The sequence below is a fragment of the Xenopus tropicalis genome, chromosome 2 (assembly GCF_000004195.4).
Source record: "Xenopus tropicalis strain Nigerian chromosome 2, UCB_Xtro_10.0, whole genome shotgun sequence".
NCBI lineage: Eukaryota > Metazoa > Chordata > Amphibia > Anura > Pipidae > Xenopus > Xenopus tropicalis.
Window position 1 is genome coordinate 79559016 of NC_030678.2, and position 21516 is coordinate 79580531.

At 39.9% G+C, this 21516-nt stretch overlaps 1 protein-coding gene across 1 annotated transcript; it reads left to right on the forward strand.

Annotated features, from left to right (window-relative positions):
• The first annotated feature begins 7833 nt into the window (after positions 1 to 7833).
• Positions 7834 to 14452, forward strand: utp11 (UTP11, small subunit processome component). Its single transcript, NM_001172278.1, is given in 8 exon segments — positions 7834 to 7924; positions 9118 to 9179; positions 9818 to 9920; positions 10302 to 10415; positions 11897 to 11990; positions 12378 to 12508; positions 12889 to 12999; positions 14076 to 14452. Coding segments are annotated over 8 exon segments (762 nt in total). The 5' UTR covers positions 7834 to 7861; the 3' UTR covers positions 14160 to 14452.
• Positions 14453 to 21516: the final 7064 nt, after the last annotated feature.

Here is a 21516-nt window from a genome sequence, read left to right on the forward strand (position 1 = left end):
TCTTTACTTCTACAAACAAAATCCAGTCGTAAAACCCAGTTCTCCCTTATTATGCTCTGTAGAGAACCAGAGATTTTTCTATGCCAGTGTCTGTACTAAATATCACAATGTTCCTTACTGTATCCTTCAAAGGGACCTTTCACTCAGACATAAGAGGCTGTATAACAGTAATTTTCAAACTGAAACCAAATTCTTTTTTTCTAATTAAAACATCCATATCTGTATTTAAATCTGAGCTGTCAATCGTATATACTGTCTTCCCCACTTCCTTGTTTAAAGCATAGCAGTCAGTTTCTGCACTTACTACGCCACTGCACTCCTTACATTCTCCCTCACTCCTCACGGTCTATGGGCATTTGCATGGGCATCAGGTCCCCCGTTCTGGTGCATATACAAGATTTTGGAATGATGCAAACCTTGCCTTAAAGGGCACCTATCACCAGGCTTATAGAGTTATATAAATATATATATATACAGTATATATGGTTTTTTTATATATAGCTCCTGTTTGCTTGCTGTGATTGTGAATTCCGAGACTTTCGAAAACAAGATTTAAATTAAGTGTATATTGTAAGTAAAGTTTATTTACTCAGCAAACAAACTAAAAAAAGATTTGGAAATATTTCTTAGGGACGACAGGTCCCCTTTAATATATCAGAGGCTCTGCCATAATACTAGTGTATCACTGCTACACAAAATGTTTAAAATCCCACTGATAAAGTGTTGTACAGATTCACACTCATCTTGCTCTTAATGAACAAGAGTAGAAGACTGCACCTCAGGTCAGTATATGCAAATCCCTCAGATTCTTGGAGTCCTCCCAGGTTACATCACAGTGGAAGGGCTGGAGCGCATTAGTTAGCGGTCAGTGGTGTTAAAAGCAGGCGTGCCTATTTACACAGCAACATTATAACCTTCCACTAAGCCACTCTCAAAACTTTTCAGCAGCTTGCTAATGACAGGCACCAAGAAGTAATGGTGTCTCTTCACTGGCTAAAATAAGCCAAGAAAAGCTATGTGCCATTACCCTTTAAGCAGAGGTTTAATATCATTTATGTCTTGCACATCTGGAGGATTCATTAATGCATTATAAGGGGCACATTTACTAAGACACGAATCTGAACCGAATTGGAAAAATTCCGATTTGAAAATGAACATTTTGCGACTTTTTCGCGATTTTTTTCGGCGTCTTTACGACTTTTTCGTTACCAATACGAATTGTGCGAAAAAACGCGAGTTTTTCGTAGCCATTCCGAAAGTTGCGCAAAATCTGCCGATTTTTTCGTAGCGTTAAAACTTGCGCAAAAAGTTGCGCCTTTTTCGTAGCGTTAAAACTTAAAAGGTGCGACGTTTCGCGCAAGTTTTAACGCTACGAAAAAAGCGCAAGATTTTGCGCAACTTTCGGAATGGCTACGAAAAACTCGTGTTTTTTCGCACAAATCGTATAGGTAACGAAAAAGTCGTAAAGACGACGAAAAAAATCGCAAAAAATACCGATCATTACGAAAAAAACGCAATCGGACGCATTCGGCCCGTTCGTGGCTTAGTAAATGTGCCCCTAAGTGTTTATCCAGAAGTATAATGATCATTCTGTTGTCCCCCTTCCATATGGTGCCCAGTACACAGACCACTGGGATATCTAGGTCTTCCGCAATCAAGTGCACTCCCTCAACCCCAATATGATCTCTACATAGATTGTAATGTTAAAATGATGGCATATTGTTTGCTATACAAATTATTGCCTCTTCAAGAATAAGAGTGTTTCTGAATGCTAATATACAGATTACACTGATTCTGTGCTGCTGTAATGCCTCACGACTGCATAGGTCTATGTTTCCTGGTCCTTCACATGGCAGTGGGCACCAATGGGTTAATCCCCACGTCAAGTGAAGGACAGGAAATGACATGTCAATCTATAAATCTCTCCCCGCCCCATGTCCGGTCTCCTATTTTTTCCTGTCGTCAGGAAGCTCACCCCAACCCTGCGGATCTGGCTCTACCGCTGATGCTGCAGGACCGGTGTGGTGCTGTGTGAGTCCTTGCAGGGCCTATCCCCTGGGCCATGGCCTTTCGTTGCCAAAAGATGTGGTAAGTCGCAATGCTCCGGTGGGGGCGCATGCGCAGTAAGCCGTCTGATTCCGGACGATGCTCTGTGGGCGGAAGTGGCTCGTGTGACGCCACTTTTGCGCGCAAGCTTTAAAGTGCACGTCTGGACTGCTCTCCTTGCTGCTGCTTGGCGTTTCTGACAGGAGTGGTACTGGGCCTCCGTAAGGGACTAAGTCACTGCAGTAAGTGCTCCCTGGGGACTGTTTGCTTTTGGAAGGCTGTTGGCTTATAATAATTATGCCTTATTCCCCTTTTCAGCTATGAGCTCTGGGAGGAGATCAAGTGGGTGAGTGGACAGCATGCAGAGCCCTTTTAGCTTATTGCTAAAATTTATATTTACAAGTTTGTTTGTTATACAGTTCTCCAGGAGGACTGAGAGAAGAGGATGCCAGAAGGGAGAAATCATGTAGAAAAGAATGTTTATCTTGCAATAATCCAGCACTACATAATAAGAAGTTATGTCAAGGTTGCCTAGATCAAGTGGCTGGAACATCAGCTTCTCAGGATGCATCTGTGCTTTTGGAGTGGATGATCAGTCTATGAATGATGTGATTAATAAAGTTACGGACAATGTCTTATCCAGAATTTCTGCTATACAACCTAAAGGGGAAGAAAGAAGATCAGTTACTAGTCAATGAGTGCTTCTTTCTGATTCCCCTATTTCCAGTGATTCGGAGTTTTCTATGGCAGAGCAATCAAATGATAGAGAAGAAATCTGTTTTAATGTGGATTTATTTGAACCGTTAGTTTGTGCCATGAGAGAAACACTTAAATTGGAGGTTAAAGATAAGTCTTTCGAGGACTATGACCTTATGTTCAAATCCGTTAACAAAAAGTCTGAAGTATTTCCAGTACATCAGGTCATCAAAGATTTAGTAAAGGAAGAAGTTTTACTTGAATAAAACAGTGAGGAAAATGTATCCCTTTAAAAAGGAGGATGTTAGAGATTGGGATACAGTCCCGAAAGTTGATGCTTCAATTACAAGAATCGCCAGGAAAACTACTTTACCGGTAGATGAAGGGGTGTCCCTTCGCGATGCTATGGAGAGGATACAAGATTCAATTTTGAAGAAGTCTTCTGTAGTTGCAGGAGCTTCTTGCAAGCCAGCTATTGCTATCACATCTCACACAGCTAATAAGATCTGGATACAGGATATAGAGTTTGCTTTAAAGGGTAAGACGAGTACAGAAGATATGCTTCAGATACTGGAAAAAATTAAGGCTGTGAATGATTTTGTATGTGAGGCTTCACTGGATCAGGTCTCTTTTGCAGCTAAAGGCATGAGTCTGGCGGTCGCAGCCAGACTTTCTCTTTGGTTGAGACATTGGATGGCGGATACTCCATCTAAGCATAATTTATGTTCTCTCCGTTTTGAAGGAAATCTTTTATTTGGTGCTAAGTTAGACAGCATCATTTCTAAAGACATCGGTGGGGAAATCGTCTTTTCTTCTCCAGGATAGAAGGGGGAACAGACAGATAGACAGACGTCAGGAACACCTATATCTTCAATGAAAGAAGTCAGATCATATAAGCCGGGAAGAAATTTTTCCACACAGAATTATTGGAAAGGGAAGAACACTTAAAAACACTTAAAAAAAGAAGGAAAACAAGATAAATCCAAAAACCAATGAAGGTGCGCGAGCCCTACAGTGAAAGGTCGGAGGAAGACTCCTCGAATTTCAAGCTGTTTGGGCTCAAACTATTTCAGACAAATGGGTTTTAGAGACAGTGTCAAGATGATACTGTCTGGAGTTTGTAGAGCCTCCACAAGGAAAATTTTTCGTATCAAAATTCCCAAAGAATCAAGAAGCAGCCAATGCATTAGAAAACGTTGTGTTTCAACTTCTCGAAAGAAATGTGATCATTCCTGTCCCGGTTCAGCAAATAGGACTGGGTGTTTATCTATTCCTGAGGAGGAAGCCTTCAGGAGAATTTCGAGTCATTTTAAACTTGAAGAGGTTAAACAAGTTTTTACTAATAAAGTCATTTCGCATGGAGTCCATCAAATCAATGTGCCAAGTGATTCAGCCTCTGGACTGGATGGTAAAGATAGATTTGAAAGATGCCTATTGGCACATTCCGATTCGTCCATCAAAAATACCTCAGGTTTTGCCTACAGGGTCATCACTTCCAGTATACAGCTCTTCCATTCGGGCTGGCCTCAGCTCCAAGGACATTTACAAAAGTATTAGCCCCATTGATTGCAGCTATCAGAATTCAAGGGATAGAGATCTTTGTCTATCTGGACGATATTTTGATAAAAGCAGCATGTCCAATGATTCTCATTCAGCATACTCAAGTAGTATTGAAGATGTTGGAAGAACATGGATGGATCGTGAACACACAAAAATCTTTTCTCATCCCAACTCAAAAGATGAGATATTTAGGGATGATAATAGATACAATCCAGTTCAAGTTGTTTCTTCCATCAGAGAAAGTGGAGGAGATTGTTCATCTGGCAGACAGATTTTCCAGGTTTCAAGTTTCGACAGCTCTGGTATGCCAACAATTGATAGAGTTCAAAGAAGCAGTAAACTGGGCTATGTACCACATCAGACCAATTCAGATAGAATTCTTAAAGCAATGGAACAATGGCCAGGAGGATAAGCCTATAATTATCAGTTCAGAGGTCAGAAACAGTCTGCTATGGTGGGCGAAACCGCAGAATCTTTTAGCAGGCAAATCCCTGAAAGAACCAAATTGGGTTTACCTAACGACGGATGCCAGCAAGTTGGGCTGGGGTGCCCATTTGGGAGAGAAAACAGTTTGGGGGAAGTGGAAGTCTTTTCAAATACGGTTTTCCTCGAACTGGAAAGAACTTATGGCAGTCCGACTGGCCCTCATGAATTTCAAGTTGTTGATCAAAGGGAGGTCAGTGATGATAAATTCAGACAACATGACAAATGTCAGATATCTGATGAAGCAAGGAGGCACAAGTCTTTGTTAAAAATTGCACAACAGGTGTGTGCCTGGGCGGAAACACACTTAGAAGGCCAAGCGGCAATTCATGTTCCAGGGAAACAAAACATTCTAGCAGATTGGCTCAGCAGGAAGCCTCACCCAGGAGAATGGAAGCTAGATCAAAAATCCTTCAACTTGATTGTTGCGAAGCTAGGGTATCCGGTAACAGACCTTATGACAACCTCGCAGAACAAGAAAGTGAACAGGTTTTGTTCCAGATTCAAGAACAGGGAAGCGATGGTTTAGGATTGTTTCAGGATTCTGTGGTGGTTCAAGTTGGCCTATGTGTTTCCCCCCATTCCATTAATTGGAAAAACCCTGAAGAAGATAAAGGAAGACAAGGCAGAGGTGATTGTAGTACTGCCTTGGTGGCTCAGACGAAGCTGGTTTCCCCAGTTGTTCAGGATGACAATTTTGCCACCTTTCAGAATCCCAGTTCATCAAAGTGTATTGAAACAAGGTCCGTTGATCCACCCCAATCCCGGGAAATTAAAATTGATGGCCTGGCGACTGAAAGGTTGAATTTATTAAGCAAAGGATTATCAGATAATTTAGTTAATACTTTGCTGGCAGCAAGAAAACCATCCACGTCGCAGAAGTATTATAAGATTTGGGAGATTTACATTAAATGGTGTTTGGAGTCAGGAAGGTCTCCTGTATTGTCATCTCCTGAGTTTGTCGTGGAATTTCTGCAATCTGGGTTGGATTTGGGTCTCAGTGCTTCAACCCACAAAGGGCAAGTGTCAGCTTTGTCAATCTTATTTGGGGAAAATTGGGTTATTAAGCCACTAATCATTCGATTTTTCCAAGCCCTTAAAAGAATTAAGCCTAGGCAGAAAAATAGAGTTCCTCCTTGGGATCATTTATCTAGCTACTTGTGATTGTGGGGGCCAATATGTCGGTAAGACTATTAGAAGGGCTGGTACCAGGTTTTTGGAACACCTGTCGGCTGTGGAAAGACATGATTCCAAATCGGCGATTGCTAAGCACATGGGAGAGAAACATGGCGATGGTGGCCGTGTGACCTTCCAAATTATTGATAAACCAAGGGCTAACATTAGGAGAGGCAATTTGGATAATAGGCTATTGGAGAGAGAAGTCTATTGGATCTACCGTTTGAAAACATCAGAACAGTATGGGGGTCTTAACCGTGAATGGGAGACATCATGTTATTGTAGATAATGAATGAATAACCGGGATGCAGCGATAATTTTTGTGCGTTATGCGCTATGCAACATATGCTATGTGCCTATACATTATTGAGTTAAGTGCGACATTGGCTTATTGATACTTTAACCCACCTTCCCCCTTTTTACAATGTATTGCAATAATGTAACTTTGTGACTATCATAAGCTATATATATGGTCTTATTGTACTATTATTCTATATATTTACTTATTTATTGCATTTATCTCTTTATATATATATATTTTTTCATGTATTTTTTCTTTTTTGTCATATGGTTATTTCTATGCTGACTGTTTTGGGCTAGAGGGAGTTATGTGCTTTTCTTCATATTTCTCCTCTTAATTTCTGACTGTTTATGTTTTTAATCATGTATACTCTGGTTTTAGGTATTCATGGGGTTAATGGTTGATTGGTGGGCGTGATCCCTTATGGGGTTAAGTGAATAAGTACTGGTGGTGGTTTGGGCTGTTAACTCAGCTTCTGAGGAAGCGTCAAGCTGGATGGGTGAGGACGCTCTTTTCATTAAAAATGAAATAAATATGTGTTTTTATTGAATTTGCTACCCGGTGCTCTGCTTCAATTTCTATTTTTCTAGTGGGCAACACTTCCCAGCCCTTGGGGAAAGCTTTTGTTCAGTCAAAAATAGGAGACCAGACATGGGGTGGGGAGAGATTTATAGATTGAGATGTCATTTCCTGTCCTTCACTTGACGTGGGGATTAACCCGTTGGTGCCCACTGCCATGTTCCAGTCCAGGAAAAGAAAATCACGGTAAGTATGATAGGATTTTCCCCTATCATCTGGTTGTCACTCAGCTTTTTGCATAGGACTTATCAAGGATGAGCAAACAGGCACTGAGCCGTAACCCTTAAGATGGCCATACACTGTAAGATCTACTTGTCTGCCAAGCAAGTGGATCTTCTCCTGATATGCCCACCTACGGGCACTGTTGATTCGGGCACCACATCAACAAGCCGATGCGGTCCCTGATTTGAGTGAAATATCAAACCAATTTCAGGACACATATTGCTTGGTGGTGCCCATACAGGGGCAGATAAGCTGCCATATCAGTCCTTCAGAAATCGGCCCATGTATGGCCACCTTTAGTAACAAATCACAAACTAGCATTTTTTCGAGCCAGCCGCAGGTATAAAAGCAAACGTGATTAGTTAACATGGGTTACTGTCAAAATCCCAATGTGCAGGGACTTCTAAAGCGGCGCACCTCTAACACTGCCCGTTTCTAATGCTTAAACGCTACTCAGAGATACATTAAACACAGATCCCTTATGGAGATCATGGTTCCCCCCACGGCCTCTCCAGGAGGGCTCTTTGCTTTCCTCTGTTCCCTAGCCCCACAATACATTCCCCTGCCTGCTTCCCCGCAACGTATCAAACAATTCCAACTCGTATCCCCCACAGTCAGTACAGTGTTTCACTCCTTGCGCCTTAGAACGTTGCTACGACCAATACAAGCTTTGCACTCCTATTCTAGGCACGGCTCTTCCTGTTTGAAAAGAGCAGCACTTCCGTTTCCCTTCTAGTCACGTGGGTCAGTGCGAGATCGACAAGTGGCGTGTGTAGTGGAGCCGGCTGTATTAGCAACATGTCTGCGGCATTTAGAAAAGCTCTGAAATCCCGTCAAAGGGAACATAAGGAGAGGTCTCAGGTGGGAATGGGATGGGAAGGATCCTGGAGTGGGGAAAGAACTGGAATGTTCTATAGCAACTGTTGAGCTGTAATTTGCAGCATTCCTTGCGGGGTGGGGGGTGATGGGAGTTGTAGTTCAGTGACCGTTAGAGCCTTTGTTGTAGGCGTAACAAACCACTTGAAGCTCCTTATTTGCTGTATTGATTGCACCTCTTCTGCCAAACATCTGTACTGTGCCAAATCTCCTATCCCCGTTATGTTGTATTGCACTTATACTGACTAATTCATTCTCACCCTAAATACATGGGGCTGTTTGACACCTCTTCTGAGGAACACTACCACAATCTAACAGACTAATATAATGCACGACTAATACAACCAAGCTTTAACTACAACTCTCCACTTCTTTTATCAGCCCATTGTTGATGTTGGGGAAGCTTAAACTCTTAATTTGTGTTTTAGTTAATTGACTAGTACACTAAGGGGCACATATACTAACCCACGAATCCGAATTGGAAAAATTCCGATTGGAAAACAAACATTTTGCAACTTTTTTGTATTTTTGGAAATTGTCGCGACTTTTTCGTTACCAATACAATTTGCGCGAATAAACACGAGTTTTTCGTAGCCATTACGATTCGCTCGTATCTTGTCGCGACTTTTTCGTATTGAGCGCTCATAAGCGGCGGGCGAAACTTTCAGACTTAGCATGATTTTGGAAGCCTCCCATAGGACTCAATGGCACCCTGCAGCTCCAACCTGGCCCAAGAAAAGTCACCATATTGAAGCTTGAATGAATCCGAATCTTTCGTACTCAGCGCGAAGGCTACGAAAAATTCGCGACTTTTCGCGCAAGTAGTAACGCTACGAAAAAATCGCCAGATTTTGCGCAACATTCGGAATGGCAACGAAAAAGTCGCGACAATTTTCCGAAAAAATCGCCAAATACCGATCATTATGAAAAAAACGCAATCGGACGCATTCGGCCAGTTCGTGAGTAAGTAAATGTGCCCCTAGGAATAGTGATGTATTCTCTTTTAAACTAGTAATATATTATTGGTGATGTGTTGGTCTACGTTTCTGCTTTGTCCTATCTGGGTATTCTTAGTTTTCCCCAAGTGTGTGCATGTGTGAGAGGGAAAGTATTATATCAATAATCATATAAGTGAATGCATGCTCTAAGATTAAATGTTGCATTTTTCTATATTTTAGCCTGGTTTCCGCAGGAATCTGGGACTTCTGGAAAAGAAAAAAGATTACAAGCTTCGAGCTGAGTGAGTAAATTCTAATCAGTGTGAAGACAACATAGCACTAGAGAAAATAGCACTCTGTCATAATTGTCACACTGGGCTCCAGTACATTGCATTCAGCCATGATTTCAATCTTGTGCTTGCCTCATGAGCAGATGTTAGGAGAAACACCCTGTTAAGAACCCTTCTTAGCTTGCTATGCATCAAAGATTTATCTTTGATGCAAAGCAAGCTTAAAAAAAAGCAGATCCTCTCTCATTCACAGCTCTGTATATCTGCACTGACATGCACAGCGTCAGTCTGAATGCAGCTACACGGAGCAAAGTGAAGTGAAAGAAATCCAAAAGCAGGTGTTTTCAGGCCAATCTCAGCTCCATGTACCTGCACTTAGGTCGAAAGTGTGCCTATTAGTGCAGCTACATGGAGATGTGGGTGAGAGCAGATACACTAAGCAGAAGATCCATCGTATGTGACACTGGCCTTAGTCCTGCTTTTTAATTAACAGATAACATGGGTGCTGGAGCTGGAACAAATGACATGTTTTTTTGTATATTTCAATGTAACATAAGAATTCAAACAAGTTTTTACTGCAGCAGCAGCCTGACAAAATAGTTGTACTTAGAAATATTTTTATGTACTAATATTTTATTGTCACCATTCAGAGACCATCGGAAGAAACAGAACACTCTCAATGCCTTGCGAAAGAAAGCCCTTGATAAAAACCCAGATGAATTCTACTATAAGATGACATCATCCAAACAGCAGGTAAGTAAAGCTGCTGTGAATAAAGAGTTTTTTTCTCTTAAAAAAATGCAAATCTATATCAGATATTTACATCTGTGCCTTTTATAGGCCAGTGTAACAGGTGCATAACAACTTGCCAATTTTGCAGTAATTTTAGCTTTTCTTTAATAATGGAAATTCTGCAAAAAAATTGTGAATTCTAAAAGTTGCTACATATATACAAAAGTACTTTCCTTTTCCAACTTTTAGTAGATAATAAGTTATGAATGGTTAATAAAAGGATACTAAAATGAGTGAACCGACTTTTAATAGATGCATAATTTCTGGTGTCACATGTCAGTTTTCTCTAGAAAACACTTTGCATTGTACACACACTGGTTGAATTTTAATTTGCTTTCTCAGGATGGTGTTCATATTATAAAGCAAAAGCCTGAGGAGGTCACAGATGAACAGGCTAAATTGATGCGGACACAGGATATAAAGTATGTGGAGATGAAGAGGGTAGCAGAGGCTAAGGTGAGACCAGTGACACACATATATTTGATTTTATGGTGTAAGATGCAATCTTTTGTCTCATAGACTTATGAAGATAGAAGCAAGTTACAGATGGCTGTACCTGGAATGATATAGTTGTATTAGGCTGTAAAATGATTTTGAACTAGTCTGACATCACTTCATGATTCAAAACTGTTAGGATTCATCTATCTAATGTATCTGCCAATGCAACCACCCCAGGGAGAGAATTCCATAGCTTCACAAGTTTATTAAATGGTCCCCTTAAATATTTATTTACATATCATCCCTTAAGCACTTGTTCTCAGACTTTCCATACCCTTACCAACACACTTATTTCAGCTGCATACCTGTAACTATTCAATCCGCTGCACTAGTGGTGCAAGCCTTCCATAGGACTGGCAGGTCCATATCCTCAATAACACTGTTTTTGTAATGGAGCCGCACACACAATTAGATGCAGTCGGGGAGCCCATTTATTGTGACCACCTTGATAAATGTTTCAGGGTGGGGAGAATACACACTCCCTTCGTCAGGATACTGACGAAGGGAGGGTGTAAACCCCCCAAAACATTGATCAAGGTGGTCACAATAAATGGGGTAAACTCCCCGACTGCATATAATTGTGTGTGTGGCTCCGTTACAAAAACATTTCCATACCCTTAACCAGCTTAGCTTCTCTTCTTTGGACTTTGTAATATTCTTTCTGAGAGCTGGAAACCAAAACTTTAATGCTTATCTTTGATGGGGCCTTACCATTGCTTTGTAAAGGCTCCCCTACTGTGAATCTGTATCCTGTTTAATATAGCTTAGACCCTTGTTTGCCCTTACAGTTGCTGCTGGCATTGCTGGCTACAGCTACATTTATTATCCCAAGTACCTCTAGATCCCTTTTTAAAGATTAGCTTAACCTATCCCCATTAAGTGTATAAGCAACTTGCTTAAAGGACAAGGAAAGGCAAAGTCACTTGGGGGTGCTAAAATGTTAGGCACCCCCAAGTGACTTAAATCGCCTACCTTTTACCCCGGCTGGTGCCCCTGTTCGGAGAGAACAGCACCAGCCTGGGGTAGCTGCAGTGCTTCCTGCTTCTCGTGCGCGCGCATGCACAGTAGAGTGAAAAAGCCTGGGGTACAAGGTAAGCGATTAAAGTCACCAAAATGTTAGGCACCCCCAAGTGACTTTAATCGCTTACCTTGTTACTTAGCCTTACCTTGTCCTTTGATAAATGTTTGCACTTTAGGTTTGACCTAGCTTTGTGAAAATGTACATTTTTTTTTTTAAAAATAATTTTTAAAATAAATTTGAGAAACAAATTATTTTTGCTTAGTTTGAAAGTTGTGTGAGAGTCATCAGCCTTTTTGTTTTAGCATATCAGTACAAACTCAATAAAAAAACATTTTATTCACTTGTGTTATCTTAATTGCAAGTGTACTGTGGTGGCCAGTAGGAACTACCTAATGCATAGTATGACTGCTGTTTGCAGAAAATCGAACGGCTGAAGTCTGAGCTCCATCTACTGGATAAGGAAGGGAGCCAAAGAAACACTCATACGTTTTTCTGTGACAGTAAGAAAGAAGGTAAGACTGGCCCTTTCCGCATTACTAATTTTCCAGTCCCATAAATTTTTAGTATTTGAAACAAACACTGGAGTAGTTCTAATTAGTTATTGATCTACTGCAAAGTTCCACCATGCTGCACAGTGTATATTATTGTTACATTGCTGCAATGGGTTCCTAGATTGATTTTAGCCAAAGCACTAAATTACATGATTTTGTATTTCTCTCCATGACTATAATTTGAAAATGGCATGGTTTTTGTAAAACAAAGTTGTATGTTAATAATTACATCAGATGAAGTGAGTACAGAATCTTCAGAATCCTGAAGAAAAGCCCCATGTGACATGAGCCCTTTTTAGTTAAAAAACAAAATATCACTTTGATCAAATATTTTCTTATTTTTTACAGTGCTCCGGTTTGATCTGGCAGCTCAACTGAAAACAGCCCCAGAGCTTGTGAACAGAGTGTACAACAGACCTACATTAGAAACACTGCACAAGGAGTCTGTAAAAGGAGTAGCAACCCCCCAGCAACTGAAAGTGAGAAGCTTTTTTTTTTTTTTTTCTTCCTTTTTTTGCATAGTATAATAGACAAAGTGGTGGATTGTGATTACTTGATGGTATAGACTAGGCAGTGGCTGAAAGGAAGTAATGATTGCTTGTAGCTTATGGTGTAGTGAGAGATGGGCTATCATCTGTATTTTTATCTTGATAGGAGAAAAAGGACTCCACATTGGGGAGAATTGTTCTATGATGGCAGATAGATGATGTGTACAATTGTGCCTCATTTGTCACAATGGTGGCCACAAATAAGGATGGTGTAGTACGATTTCAGTATGATGATCTGCTCAAAAGAAAGACAGCATCTGAAACTTTGTTTGACATACAGTTTGTGTACCTTTCTCTCTGTTTTAAACCAGCAACTAGCAAAAAAAAGACAGCATGAATATGATGTTCTAAAGCAGCGAATTGAACGAGAAAGGAAAATGTTTGTCATAACTCAGAAGATTCAAGCACGTAAAGACTTGTTGGTAAGGAATATTTTCAATTTTTTAAAATATATTAACAAAATTTGTTTTATTCCCTGGCATTGGCTTGTGTCAAAATTCTCTTTGGTGGGTTGAGTGGGATGAGCAGACTTAATTTACTCTGTTCTGGAAATAAATGCTTTTCACTTCACAGTGACAGCATATATGGCAGATGTGTGTGTTTAAGCACATCTGCTTTAGAACTTTATCTGGTTGCCCTTTCCTCACACTCGTTCACTCAGTCATGAAGTGCTGCACTTTGGTTTATATTGATGTGGCCATTGTGCTATAACATTGTTCCATGTGTCATGTATAGCTGGTGCATCTGAGTTATGAAATTGTGGATGTTTCTGCAAAGTTCTAAAAGTGTGCACATTATTTAAGTATTGAAAGTGAGTGCACTGCACTTCTTTGAGCCCTTTCAATCAGTGGTAGGGCAAAAAACGTTGATAAGCACACTTGGCAATTTGGGAGCCTTTTTTAGCTCTGTGGGTCAGGGACAAAAAACTAGTTGAAATACACAATGCACTGTATGTCTGAGTTATGATAACATGTGCAGAACTGCACCAGACTCTTTCAAGCAAGTGCAATTCAGAGTTAATGGAGGGCCAATTTGGAGTGTTTTCTCCCATCTACAGAGTGACAAAACTTGCTAAATCATCCTGAGTGCCATTAGCCTTGGAATAAAGCAAGTAGAATAAGATTATTTCATGTAGTAGACAGTGGGCATAGACTTTAACCCCACCCCCAAATATGAACCTAGGCCTTCAATTCTGTTCAGATCATGCCCCCTGTCTTGCCATACTGGGGTATAAATACAGGTCAGAGAGAGAGAGTTAACATGAGTGGAAATAAGAAAAGCAAAAGCAGGGTTTAGCTGAATGAGGAGAGAAACTTAGAAATAGACTAAGAAATAGGTAGGCAGAAGTGTAGAAACGGGAAGGGAGAGAATCATGAGGGCATGAAGTGAATAGAATGAGACCAGGGGAGAGGAGTGTATAGAAGTTAAGTCCTGAATGTAGAGAGAATCTTATGCCCGTAACACAATTAACTCATAAGTTCCTTTCTTTCCCTCACAGGACAAAAAGGAGAAAGTCAAAGTTAAGAAAGAAACTGTGAATTCCCCTGCAATATACAAGTTTAAAATGCAACGCCAAAGATAACCGTGACTTCAGAGAGAGAACAGCAAGAGGAGAATTTAACTGGGATCTTTTTTTTTTTTTTTTCTTTTTTTCTCTACAGTACAGTCTAAAAAGATAGTGCTGTAGTCCCCAAAACACTTTTCCACTGTGGACTTTATTTATTGCACAATCTCTTCAACAGAGAGTGAATTTGAAATATGTGCAGTGCATAAGACTGCTCATTGTACAGCGTATTAGCCAAGACCCACTCTTTTCTTGTAAACTGATACAGTTGTAGAGTTCTTCAATAAATGTGTAACTTGGTCATAATGTAAGCGATCTTTCCTTATTCTCCCTTGACTTGAGCAGATATCTTTCTGCAGTTAGGAAACAAAAAACTGAATTCTAAAAAAAAAAAAAATATCCCACTGTAACCTCTTTTGGGGTTAAACTGCTAAATGGGTGGCTACAGAAAGCACTTTTTTAACTTGCGTTGTATATTTTTTATCATGTGGATGTATTTCTTGATAGGTGTAAACTGCAGGACTTATAGCCCTAAATAGTGTAAAATACCTTTTTATTGGTTAAAAAAAAAGATTTCTAAATACACTCACATTTATTTGTAGATAAAATGGCATATCTAAAAACGTCCCATATTGGCTACCCCCTTTAGTCGCTCCCAAATTAGTACAACAGCATCTCTTAGCTTGCTCGTTCCTCCTTAGCTTGCGTGTCTCTTTGTTAAGCAAAATCTATAAGCCAATATAAAGGAGGAAGTAATGGTGGGAAATGAATTTCACAGATTGTAAAGAATTTAGCAAATTACCTGTATGGGTATGCTATAGACCCCCTCAAGTTAGTGAAGAGGAAGAGGCTTAGCTCCTGTTGCAAATAGGAAGGGCTGCTATTTGAGGCAATACATGATAATGGCGCATTTTCATTACCCAGATATTGAATGGAAATGTAGTTAATTGAAACAAATGTATAAACTTGTTGCATGACAATTTTAAGTTATTGTGGAGCCAACCAAAAGTCATGTTATACTGGATCTAGTAAAATCTTAACCCAGAACATATAGCAAATGTATAAGTAGTTGAACCCCTGGGTAATAGTGACCATTATTTAATTTTTGATGTAAAAAGCATATATACACTGGGGGAATAAAGATACTAAGGGGCACATTTATAATTGCTCAAGCCTTTGCATTATTCAAGAGAGCCCACTTAGAAAAAAAAAGCGTCAAATATCAAGGTATTTTTTCCCGAAATCCTGAGTGAGTTAAATTTCAGAAAAGTAAATTTTTGTACCTTAAAGGAGAATGCAAGCCAAAATTTAAAAAGCATACTGCCCAATAGTCCTCCAATTGTTTAGTAAAAACGCCACACTTTTGGCTCACCTAATCAAATATTTACTCAGTCACACTTACTTCACATTTTCTAGAACAGGCAGCCATCTCTAAAAAGGTATTCTCTCTTCCTTTCCCTCCTTGCTTCATACTGCACATGTGTTTCATTCCCTTCCCCCCCCCCTCCCCTCTGCCAGATCAGCTTCAGATTGGCTGGTGGGCATGTGTAGCTCAGAACAGGAGACAGGGTCAAGTTACACACATGCTCAGAGAATAGGAAGGCTGCCGCTGGCACCTACAGGAAGGACAGACAGATTTCAGTGATGTCACTGTAGTCTTCACACTGCTGTAGCCTGCCAGCACCATATCTCAGAGAAGCAAGCAGGGATCTGGGAATTTAGAAATGCAGTAAGTACTTAAAAAGAATGCCTTTATACTTTCTTTTAATTTATATTAACCTTTCATTGTCCTTTAAGGTCACTCTGCAGGGCAATAATGTTTCTTTTAAACAGAACAGAAATTGTTGTCATTTAAAATAATAACTCATTGCTGTTCTTAATTTATTCCCTTATATGAAAGTGTGCTAAGGATCACCCCATGTGGCGTAAATCAGAAGTTAGGTAGGTAGTAAGCAAAGAAGAGGAACAGAGGGGGCAGTAGTTTCAGAAGGGGTTTAAGCAGTGCAGCATTAATGTTGCACTGTGCAAGACTGGTCTGGACAGAGGTAGGCCAAAATTATTGTGTTGTGTTTTTTTTTTTTTAATATGGTGATGACGTATTCTGTGGTGCTTTACAAAGAAATTTCTGGCTGGAAAGAAACAAAATGGGTGTTTCATTTTCTGCCTTTTACATATATTTACAGTGGTATTTGCATGATAATGTATACCACAAGAACACAGCTAATGTTATCTACCCCAAATTGAACAAATCCTCCCTAAATTGATAGCTGTACCTATAGAACAGGTATGTGCAATCGCGTTTTGCCATCAGTATGGATATATATTCTGCTTATCATCACCAGGCTTTGTATAAGGCTAATGTCCCAAGGGGAGATTAGTCGCTGCAATTTTTAAAAAGCAAGTTCCAGTGACTAGTCGTTCGTCTTTTCCTAACAAGCGATTACTAGAGACTTCAACAACGGAGTGATTCTATTTCCCGCAAGTCAGCACATCATATTCTCTTGCACTTCCAATGGGGAAATTTGCAAAAATCGCAGTGATTTCCCGCCAAATGGGTTTTCCTTTAAGCAATACCAATAGTTTTGAATGGCAATGAATTCTTTGTAAGATTGATAAAATAATAATAAAATGGTCTGGTAGCAATTCAGAGCGATATGCGATTCAAAGTAGTATCGTCTGTTTAGGTACTGGAGATTCATATTGTTCTTTATGTAGGTGGGGCATTAGCCTTATAAAGAAAATCCATTGAGTTAAAAATAAAGAATTATTACACAAGACCTACATTTAATGTAGATTGTGTTAAGGACCTCTAAAAATTGATAGGTATAGGTTGAAGTGAAGTTGAAGGTGAAAACAAATATGTAACGTATACTGGCTATGGGAAGAAATTATATGCTGTAGTTCCTGACTCATTTCTATTATGCAATCTTATCCTTAAATGCCACAGCATTACTTCTTCACTCCTCCAAAATCATTTTATTTCAAGCCCCTTAAATTATTGCATTTAAGCAGGCAGCAGCACCCTTCAAATCTGTGGTGAAGCAGTGTTTATTTTGGCAGAGTGATATAGGGGGATGTGAAAGGATCTAACAGAAAAAAGTGGTTATGTTCAGGTTGCAAAGCAGAAGAGATCTGGTTAATGGGGTAAATATTAGCTAGATTTTGAAAATGTTTAGAAAAGGTAGCATTGTGAAATCTATGAGAATAAGACGGAGAGGCAGCTGCTAATTTTAGTTCAGCAACAGAGAAATCTGGCAGCCATCCTGCTGTTACTCACTGTAATCAGTGTTATTGTGCTGCCACTCACCTACATTACTGCTTAGGGAATAAGTGACTGGATAAATGGTAAGAAGCAAAGAACTGCTGTAAGGTTGTAATATTGAATTTGATTCTTAAGGCTACACTTTTTACCTTCAACTAGATTAAAAGAAACTTTTTCTTTTCATATGTGGCAATATGTTTTATTTTTGTGGCTTAATGCAACTTGTGAATGCCTTTACTTCTATTTTCATCCTTCTCCAGTCCTCTGTTCCGAGTTTGCACATCAGCTGCATTGAAGGAGTTGTGCACAGGAAGAATGCACATAGTAAGTTAAATTGGTACAGGGGCTGTGGAGTGCAATGGCGGACTGTAGAAAGCGGCACAACATCCTTGTGTACTAAGGATAATAAAGAAATAGCCCATATTTAGTTGGGCTTCAGCTACCCTTTAAGGGATTGAGTAAATTTCATTGGCATGCTGTCAAGTTCTCATGTATAACAAAAATATTGTGTGCAAGCTACCTGCATATCTCAAGGGCAGCCAGGCTTAGGGGTCAAAAATACAACTACTGGATCTATTAACTCTCCAGAATACTCCAAAATAAGTGACTGCACAGTATTATATAAATAAAGGATAGTATTAAAATGCATTTAATAGGTTTTGTAAAGATGTGTTTTCAAAATTCTGGACTTTCTAGCAGTAAACCCTTTACACTACCTGTACAATCCCTTACAAATTTAAAGTCAGGCCAATATTACAGCAGTGTCCTTATAATACTAGGCAATAAATAAATATTTCTCCCCAGAACTCAGAAACAATGTAGGTTGGTCTGAGTCACATAATTATATAGAGTGCTGAGCTCCTTGGTTAGATATTTATCACCATTGTCACCATCAGAGGACAGGAAGAACTCCTGTCAGTCGCCCACTTGAATTAGGAATCCCAGATAGCCATGAAAGGGGAATTGGATTTACCACTGCAATTTATGTGTAGGCTACAATATTTATTCTTGTTATTTGCAGTGCAATGTTGATGATGGTTTAGATTTTAATGTAACCTTCATATGATTCAAATTTAAAAAGTGCTTTCATTAATTCCCTTTGAAACAGCCAAAAGCGCTGCACAATATTGTCCACATGGTGGCAGCATAAACATGCTAATAAATCCTATGTATGTTGCTGTGTAAATGTGGAACATAGATTTATGTGGAGCAATAGCTCATTTTGCATGTTCTGTCCTTCATGTATGTCAGCTTTATTTACTGGCCATAACCACTTCTTACCTAGACCAAATAGAGACTGGTGCCACAGGCCAGTGAACCGTGTGTTCTATTTAATGCATGTGGTGTATGGTTTGCTACTAGTTTATTCTCTGATGACTGATTAGTGACATATGACTTAAGTCAAACTTATTTGTAATGTAAACACTGGTAGGTTATTACCTGCTGTATAGGTTCAGTTGACTGTACAGTATCTGTGTTGGACTAGTCTGTATAGTAATTGTAATGGGTCAGTGGTCAATTCAGTAGAGTGAGTACATTTTTCTAATTTTGAACTAATTTTGCCCCAAGGTGAGAAACTCAAACAGAACTTGGCATAACAAAAAAACAAAACAAAAAAAAACAGAGTATATTTGCTCTCTGTAGAATAGTCAGCCTGTCTTCCCTTGCTCTGGTGCATGCCTTAGAGTTAAGCATGTGGTTTGAAGGCAGTATTGTGTCTTCAGCTACCCTTATACCAAAATGTTACCAGTGTATCACAGGGCTTTGTCATCAGTTGTTGTCTGACTTCCCTGACCACAGACAATAGTGGCTTAAAGGAAAACTTATGGAAAAAGATGTTTTTTTCAAAATGCATCAGTTAATAGAGCTTCACCAGCAGAACCCTGCATTGAAATCCGTTTTTCAAAAATACAGATTTTTTTTTTTATATTTAATTTTGAAATTTCACATGTGGCTAGTCAGATTCTTCATTTCCCAGGGTGCTACAGTCATGTGACTCATGTTCTGATAAACCTCAGTCACACTTTACTGCTGCTCTGCAAGTTAGAGTGATATCACCCCACCTCCCAGCAGCCGATCAGCAGAACAATGGGAAGGAAGCAAGATAGCAGCTTCCAGTAGATATCAGAAGGTATTCAAGAGACTGCTTCATTCACTGTGTCTGACTCCATGTAGATAGAATGCAATACCTCAGTCAAGAACATTAGAAAAGGATTGGAGTGTAAAAAAGATTTTAGTTTGGGCCAATGAATGAGTGGTTGCTGCTTAAGAAGCCTCAGGATGATGGCTATGGCCAGTGGCATATAGGCCACTTTTGAAAGCTTTGTCTTCCACATACAGTATTTTAGTAGTCCAAAGATGTGGGCCAAGCCTAAAATCTCCATTTATGTCTTTCTATAAGGAGTGGCTAAAAATGTATTTCTGTACCTGACAAGTGCTTGAACTATAGCTTTTAGGTAGTAATAAAAGAGAGCAATGGAGAGCAAATTTGCATGGTTTTTAGCAGCCAGATATGTACAGCTACAATCCTGGTTATCAACCATATTAGCTTAAAATGTTCCATTATTTTATCTTGGATGTTAGGTTCTAAATATACTGATCCTGCTTTTTGGTTTGTTACCTCGAATTCCCTAAACAAGTTGAGCTGAAAGCATGTTAAATACGGTTACTGTATACTCTCTAACTGGGCATCTGCTGTATAAATTGCTAAATTTATGCACATATTTTTATTTCTATAGCACCACCATATTCCTTAGTTTTCTTTTTACACAGATTCTACAATTCACATCAGTCCCTGCCATTCTGGAGCTTACAATTTAAAAACCCTATTACATTCACACATGTTATGTCCAATTGTTTATCATGAGTCATGTAACCTGCCTGTATGCTTCAGGGCCGGAACTATGGGTAGCCAGAAGAGGCACGTTCCTAGGGTGCAACTGTGTGGGGTGCTAGTTATGTACCTTTTTTGTTGCCTGCCCCTAGTCTGGGCCCTTGTCCCCTCACCACCCGTTGATCATCTTACATCCCCTGCCAGTGGGGGAGGGGGGTGCATTTAGGATGAGGTGGTCAGCTGGATTGCCTAGGGCACTCGGCCAGCTTGACTCAGGACTGGTATGCTTTTGGAGTGTGGGAGGAAACTGAAGTACCCAGAAGAAACCCACACAAACTCCTTGCAGAGGTTGCTCTGGCTGGAATCAACCTAAGTCCAGAACGCTGCAGAACCCATGAGGAGAATTGGCTTTATAATCAAACATGGACCATGCTGCTTTTCCCTTACTGCAACAGTTACAATAAGGGAGAGAGAGTGGGAAAAGTAGCACAATTAGGTGTTGTATCTAGGCACACAAGCAAGCCCCAGGCTAGCTGAAAGAACATTGCAGTTCACACTTTAGCCCTGCAGTGGGATTGATAGCTATGTTAAAAATACCATCAGATAAAAAGGGGCCATGGAATTTATAACTGTACAGAAAAAGTCTTTTAATTTAGCCTTTATATTTAGACATGGTAAACAGGATTTTGGTATAAATAGGCTGTTGTCATTAGGTATGACCGCTGTCTGATTTTGCTTTCTGATTAAGATAGATCTAATAAATGTTTTTGAGCTTTTAGGCCTTTCTGTTTGATGCAGCCATTCTATGAGCAATAGGGGGTTAATAAAGTGCTAATACTATTTTTTTGGGGTTGAGACAGGCTTCTTTTCCATATTAGTGTGGGACCATTCAGTTTACGTTTTAGGGGCACTACAGTCCCGGTGTAAGTGCTGGACTGATGATCATCCCTGTGCCAATATATGTATATTGCTGAAAAAAGTTCAATACAAGTGCTGGGCTAGGGCTTATCATGACTTCTACTAATAGTGTAACTGTTCTATGAAGTCTGACATTACATAGGTCTTGCATTCCTTTTACAGACCAAAACACTGAACGGATGCTTACAGCAGTGCTGTCCAACTGGCAGCCTGCCCCACCTTCCATGGGCCCCCCACCTGTCTGGCTGCTCTAACTGCTTACCTTTGTGTAAACTGTAAATGGTATCAGTTCTGAGATTAACTGCCCCCCTGCATTGTTCACACCTTAGAGTCAGGCCTCTAAGACCCTGCATTGTTCACAC